General features: G+C 39.6%; 1 protein-coding gene across 1 annotated transcript in view; it reads right to left on the minus strand.

The window, feature by feature from the left end:
* The window catches only part of ARHGAP18 (Rho GTPase activating protein 18), a 160,684-nt gene extending 154,965 nt beyond the window's left edge, over positions 1-5,719 (minus strand). The window contains exon 1 of the mRNA XM_039849950.1: positions 5,235-5,719. Within this exon, the coding sequence (XP_039705884.1) occupies positions 5,235-5,278 (44 nt within the window). The 5' untranslated portion in view covers positions 5,279-5,719. The remainder of the gene's footprint in view (positions 1-5,234) is intronic.
* Positions 5,720-7,317: the final 1,598 nt, after the last annotated feature.

The following is a 7,317-nucleotide window of genomic DNA, read 5'->3' on the forward strand; positions in this document are numbered from 1 at the left end:
GATGTTTGGGGAAAGATAAAATGTAATCTCAAATGTTTATTTACTGGAGTAACGTATGAAACCACTCTGAAAGCTTGAAAACACAATACAAACAAACTACTGACATCTTTAACAATAACCAAGATATGAAACACCTGTAAAGTGTAATGCATTTTGAAACCAGAATAAGAGGTGAAATGGGCACATTCTGGGAGAGCCATCGGAGACCACTGCGAGATTTCTCCCTTCCATGTTTCGGGAATCTCTGCCTGGGGAAGCCCAGTTCTTTCCTTACCGTTAAGTGCTTCTGAAATGTGAAGGTCTATGAGCAAAACTCTAGAAAAAAAAATTTTGGTTCTCCCAGCCCCAAAGATTTCCTTGGTCTCCTACGGGCCAGGGAGGCCTACCAAGTTCAGCCTCTTAACAAGGCTACCATTAGTGAAAAGATTCCAAAAACGGCATTGAAGTTCTAGTACCCAAGTCTTTGCAGAAGTAGGGACAGTCAACACTACAATTTACAGATAAGGTCAGAAAGTCAAATCCAGCCTTCCAAATTCCAAGGAATACAGTGCTACTGAAGTGAGATATGGGATGAGATGCTTCATTAAGAGAGAATATACCACAGATCATAGAGTCCCAGCATCTGGCTACAGTAAAATATTTAGTGAATAAATGAAGAAAGTGACTCTATGGCACATAAACTTATTTTTTCCATCCAGACTTAGAGCAAGCTATTTTTTAGTTTATGCAAGCCCCAAAAGATGTTCTATCAGAATAAGCAGAATAAATCAGTTTCCTAAATATATTGGATTCAAAAAGAGTTCACAGATACCAAAAATAGCATATGTAAAATTAAGTGGTAAGATTATAAAATATTTCATTTCTTTGGGAGATAGGTCCCTGTGTTTTCTAAGTTTTCTATAGGAGAGATACCAAAAATATTACAGTGATTAAATTTGGGTGGTAGGATTATGATTTAGTACCTTTGGGGACATTCTGTTTGTTTAATAGGTTTTCTACAACAAAAATACATTAGTTCTGTAATTGAAAATAAAATATAATTTACTTGAAGTTTACACACGCTGGCTTCACCTCCACTGCTACCTCCTTAGTTTAATTAACAATTCTCTCTGTTTACTGCTGTAGCATCTTCCCTGATCTCCCAGCTTCCCCTCTTGGCCCTACAGGTGCATTCTCCATTTAGGAACCATAGTGCTCCTTTGAAATGTAAAGTCCTCCAGTGGGTTCAAGCCACTTAAAAAGTCAATCTCTAGGAGACCCATTGACCTAGCCCTTTGATCTTATCTCCTAACTTCACCCCCCACCCCCTCTGCCAACATCGGTCCCTAAATCTTCTGCTCTTCACCACCACACCTTGTCCTAACCATCCTCAACTCCTAATGCCTTTCTCTGTCCTGGCCATGCTACATCTCTCTCTAGAACAAACCAAGCAACCAAGAACACGTCATCAGACTTCAACTCCATTCTGTTCCCAAATCACATGTCATCTCTTCAGAGAGGGCTTTGTTGAATGCCCCGTTAAAAGCCACACTCTACATTATTTCTCTGTCTGTTCTTCGTAGCACTTACAACGACCTGATATTATCTTATTAATTGTCTCCTTCCTCTAGCAAACCACCCTCTCCCACCACATTGTCACACCGGCCCCTTAACAGCAGGAACCTCATCCATCTTGTTCAAACATCTATCTTTAAATATCGCAAGAGCTCATTATATAGGTGCTCAATAAACATTTGCTAAGGAAGATGTGTGTATGGGGTGGGGAGTTACCAGATGGAAAGATTTTATCTGAACGTTGCCTTCAAGTTTATTTTATGATTTATTTTAAGAGCGTGCATTTTCTTTCTCAGCATGCCATGATGTCACCACTGCCAAGTATGTGTGACATACTGAAGTAGAAAATGGAGATTTAGTTAAGGTTCTTCTTTTGTATACTTTTTACTGGGGGACTTCTTGGAACTGAAGGTATCTAAGAGATTCATCAGGTTGACTCTGCAATGGCTTACAACTTCTTAAAAGTGATACAATCGAGACATTCAAATACAATAACATAAAAAACTTAAAGATGCAGGAGGAGAGAGTAGAACACAGACACTGATTTGTTCCAAGAAATGCAGATATTTAGATTCTAATTGGACTTGCACCTTTGAAGTCAATCACGACCTACCTTTATCCCACCCACCCACCATGCCCACAGAAAACAATGTCAGAGAAACAATGCCAGGCTTATTCTCATTATCTTCAAACCTTAGGATGTTTCTATTCTCAAGTTGAACTGACAATCTGAAAGCTGCTGTTCGGGCTAAAAGCTAACTATGCCCTTGAAGAAGACACTGAATCCCTGGAATTTTGAATATTTCGACCTTTAGTTTGATATTTCTGGCTTCTTGCCCAGACTCCAGTTAACACTGGAGCTTCTCCAGCTCTGTACAGGTACAATTATTCTTTCCTTAAGTTACTAAAACCAAAGCTAGAAGTCATCTTACATAATGGAAAATTCAAAAGCAATCAGAGACAAGGACTTCACCCTTCACTCTATACAAAGATAGTTGATTCGCTGTTTTTAGACTGCTAGGAAAAATCTGATGAGGGGATAGTTGAGAAAGTTCTATATTTTATTATTATTAAAATTTTAAAATGTTTCGGAACATGTGGCTCCTCTATGGAAAATATTTGGGACATGTCCTGGTTTGGGTTTTGAGAAAGAACAAACAACAGCCGAACTGTGATCTAATCCAAAATGCTAACTGAGTCTATCTCAAAAACAGTGGTAGAAATAAAGAAGCAGACATAAATTCCTTCTTAATAAAAAAAAAGACAGGAAAAACATGTATTAGGACTGAAGTTCTAGGACTACTTGATTGTTGAAAGGAAAAACTAAATTCATTATATTTCAAGAGTTTGCTTCACAAAATCGCTCTAAGGGAGCTTGTAAAATCTCACTTATTTTCTAACTGAAATGGAAGAGACACCAATGGTGAGTATTGAGACTGAGATGGGTTAGTGACAGTTGAACATAGAGAAGGGGATGGCCCCACCACCTTTCTCACCTCTTAAAAAGGGAAACTCTTGCACTGGAATAGGGTTTCAATCCTTGTCATGTCTCATAATTGGATGAGGAGGTAGAGAAGGAGAAGAAGAAAAAGAACTGTCTATCGATTCTTCAACATCCAAATGTGGGAATAACTTTTTCCTGTTCTCTTCTTCTACCTAATCGTTAAGGCGTCAGTCTGGGTGATTGCTGATTACAGTTCTTAGCATTGGAATAAATTTTATGTCTAACTAGAATAGAAATAATCACTGTAGGTTAAGTTGGGGGAAAGCACCTCCCAGAAGTTATTCCACAGAAAGAGAATAACACCAAGAACAAACAGGGACAGGCCTTGGAAGATAGTTTTTCTCAATAAAATTTTGGGCATTGGGAGCTTCTGAAAAGGATGCTTATGTTAATTGCACTGAGGGATACCTGGATTGGGGATCTGAGTGCTCAACTAGTATGAATAGGTAAAGGTCAGAGGCCAGACTACTGGAGTCAGAGCACTCCAGGCAGCTTTTGTCTTGCCACTGGTCAGCTGAGAGCTCAGAATTTGGGGTGCTGTAAATGCATAGAGTTGGGATATTTACACCAGAAAAGGGAGGAAGGAACGGATTTCTCCTAGCTCCCAGGCTAGTAATGAGGCTTTAAAGAACTTCTTCCCTTCTGTGGAAGCCTATTGGTGAATGCAGTTGGGTTCTACTCCCTAAAGAATAAACTAAAACCAGAAATTTTTACCTCCATACAAGCTGGATCTCTCATCCTTACTAGAGGCTGTTCACTTGGTCATAGTTAAATGAGCCCACAAAGAATGTACAACAAACACTAAATTATGTTTAAAAGAAGGCTTTAAAAGCAATAATCCAGAAATTCCAACTTTTTTCAGTCAAGTATTTACCATTTGACATGAAATATTTCCCCGCATTTTTTTTCATCTTTATCACTGCACGATTTGTAATTTTTTTATTTTAGTTTTGATAAGAAAAAAGTTCTCTGCTGTTTTAGAGAAATAGCACATGGTTACTGTAATAAATGAATTGTTACTAATAAGTTTATTTTTAGATTAAGTGAGAAGTAAATCTAATATCAGATTAGAAAGAAAACATTTTTGTGCTCCATTTGATGACAATTGCTCAATGTTAGGCAATACTTGTAGACCTACTATTGCTTATTAACTCGATCTCACTTGGAAAAGTGATCTTTCCTCTCAAAACCAGCCAAATTAATAGTAATTGAAACTGTAGCCATTATTTCGTGACATTTTGGATAGCTTTTCCTTGATAGCACAGAGTTAAATACATTTATTTGAATTCTCCTGGTTTACATTCCAAAAGCCGCCTCCTCTCTCTCTCTGTCTGTCTCTGTCTGTCTGTCTCTCTCTCTCCTCTCTCTCTCTCTCTCTCTCTCTCTCTCTGTGTGTGTGTGTGTGTGTGTGTGTGTGTGTGTGTGTGTCTGTCTTGTACATGAAAAACCATCTGAAGATGTCGACTCCACAGTTTCCATCAAAAATGTTACTTTGCAACAGCAATGCTACATTTTTAATATGTTTTTTTTACTTTTGAACTGATATCTCTGTGGAGAAGCTATCCCGCTCAACGCCCAAATATGAGGGGTGCTACTTTTTTATTTTTCTTTAAATTCGTGGGCTCCTATTTATTTCTTAAGAGTAAACCCTGAATACTTGTTTTGTTTTTACAAATAACCAGATAACTGTGGTATTAATATTTTCCTTCTAGTCAGCTTAACTTCGATACTGATCAAAGTTGATATTGAACTTTAATATTACCATTTTTGTTGGCTGTAACTGAAATCATAATCATCCTGAAAAGACTACCAATTGTGATATTTGTTTGCCTATGTGTCATGAAGTACCTTTTCTGAGAATATGCCAAGAACCTTAAAAAAAAAAGTACTTTTAACCTCCTTTTGCAAATAGAGACCTAAGTTTTACCAAGCAGGTCAAGAAACAGGGTCAAGAAAAAAAACAGGTAAGAAAGAACGCTAATGCTTATGTTCAGCCTCAACCGGAAAGGATTTTTTTTTTTTTAAATCACACAAAAAGTCCTTTTCCTCAGACTTCGTTAAAAACAAACTTGTAATGCGATAGCAAGGCTAATCGTTAAATGACCTTTCCCAACTGTGGACTTCAGAGCTAATAAATGTATTGAAAAGAGAAAAACGTGCAAAGTGCTCTCCTTACCTGAGGTGAAAGCAGTGCACCAGCTTCGTTACTACTGTAACCATCTTTCCCAGGTCAAGAGCAGGGAATGCCAGGGTGACAAGAAGTGTAGAAGCAACGATTTGAGGTGCTGCAAGACTTCCCAAGGCACTTTCTTCCGTGACACACCTCCTCTCTCTGGCTCAGAAAAGTGGCTCTCACTCGTCTGTCACTGTTAACCACAAGCCTATCATTTCTGCTTTCTGCTCAATCATCCAGCAGCTGCTAGATGCACCGGGCTGAAGCGTGGGCAAGAGGCGGATGAGTGCAGCGCAGAGCAGGCAGTGGCTTCGGCTGGCTGGCGGACACCCGAGGAGCTCACCGCTGTGCTGCTGCAGCTGAGGATGCTAAAGCCGCAGGTTATTGGGCAAAGAATATCAGCTTTCCAGGAACAAGGATCATCAGCTGCTGCAGAAGCCCCGCTGCTTCCCCAAGCCTAGTGCAAGCCAAAGCTTGCTGTGATCTCAGAAAGCGGCCCCAGCTACTGAGCATGCTCGGCTTCCCCGGGGCTCCACTAGGGCCCTTCAACCCGGAAAGGTGCCTCCTCTTCCTAATTTAAGAAAGGGAGAAAGGAGACGTGGGCAGAGTGCGAGATTTAGCGGAGGTGATTTCTTAAACATGGAGATGACCTCGTCCCCATCTCCCCCTGCGAAAAGAAAAGAAACAGGAAGGAAAAAGGCACACTGCACTGAGCAAGTATTTTTGATTGATAGGTTTATAGAGATGTTTGGAAGCTCATAGTAGTATTTAGTCTTTAACTCTCCTTGCACAACTAAATTGCCTCTGAGTCAAGTAAGTGGTGTAGGCGCTGAAAGGCTTTTAATCCTAGCAAATCACTGTAGCTCAAGGATTAGATATGGAATTGCCTATATTTGAAAGTCTAGGCAATGTGTCACGAATTAATTGATCTCTACGTGAGCGAAATCTAGCTATACATAATGAATTTCTTAAGTAAAACAAGTAATTTATAAATTGTGAAATTTTTGAAATTTAAATGTTAATCTATATTATAACATGCATTTTGAAACTTAAATATTTCAGAAGGCAGGCTGAGTGAAAGCAGATAATGTTACTTATTCATAATTATAAAGCAAAATCTTTTCTTGGGGCTTGGTAAATGGCAAGTGCTCCATAAAGGCTTCTGTGAGAATGAATTGCAGGATTGTTAGATAATCTGTAAATGGCACTCGCAGGAAAGCTGAAGTTCTTGAATTTTGATATGGACCTAAATTCTGACTCTTGAGCTTCTCAGCTTTGCATTTTGGTTGGCCACATACTAAATTTCTGTCATGTGACTGTCCAATGCATAAGCAAATTGGCTTTTAAATATGATTTTAATTTTTGTGTTGTTGGTGGTGGGAGTGGTATGTGTGTGTGTGTGTGTGTGTGTGTATGCATGCGTATGTGTCCCCTTTTCTTCTTTCCAGTCCTCTAAGATGCTCTTTACCAAGTTGAGCCAAATCCAGAGCATATTCTCTCTGCTACTGTTGAAGCCAGGAATATTGACTCTTCATTGTTTGTAAATAATGAAATTATTTCATTTTGAAAAATTCTAGCCAGTCATTTCTGCCAAGTCTGTGAAAGGTGAATCTAAGAGCTTTTGGGGCTGAAATGGAGCTATAACCTGAAAGCTGGGCCTGTGAGAGTCCACACAGAAAACATGGGTGACCTGGGAGTCAGGTGTTTCTCGCATCTTTAACAGGTGCCTCTTTAGCCCATGGATCCAATCTCTTCAGCCTGAAAAGTTCCTTCTGGCCCGCCTCTCCCTCCCCCTCCACCCTTCCTCCATCCTGACTACCTTCCACGCTCCCTATAAGACTCAGGTGCTACCTGAGTGCCTCTGGAATCCAGAGCCCTTCCTGGCTTTTCTCCCCTGTGCCTTCCAGTGCATACTTTATCATCATGTTTTCTGGATCGTCTTTAGCTAAATTATGCCCCACCTACCACCAGCCAAATTCCTTAAGAGTAAAGACAGTGTTGGCTTTTGCATCTATTTCATTGTAGACATCTGCACAATTACTAGTTTTTATATTAGATTGATGCACAGGAGAGAGTCCTTCTAATT

Source organism: Pteropus medius, unplaced genomic scaffold (assembly GCF_902729225.1).
Source record: "Pteropus medius unplaced genomic scaffold, Ma_sr-lr_union100, whole genome shotgun sequence".
Classification (NCBI taxonomy): Eukaryota; Metazoa; Chordata; class Mammalia; order Chiroptera; family Pteropodidae; genus Pteropus; species Pteropus medius.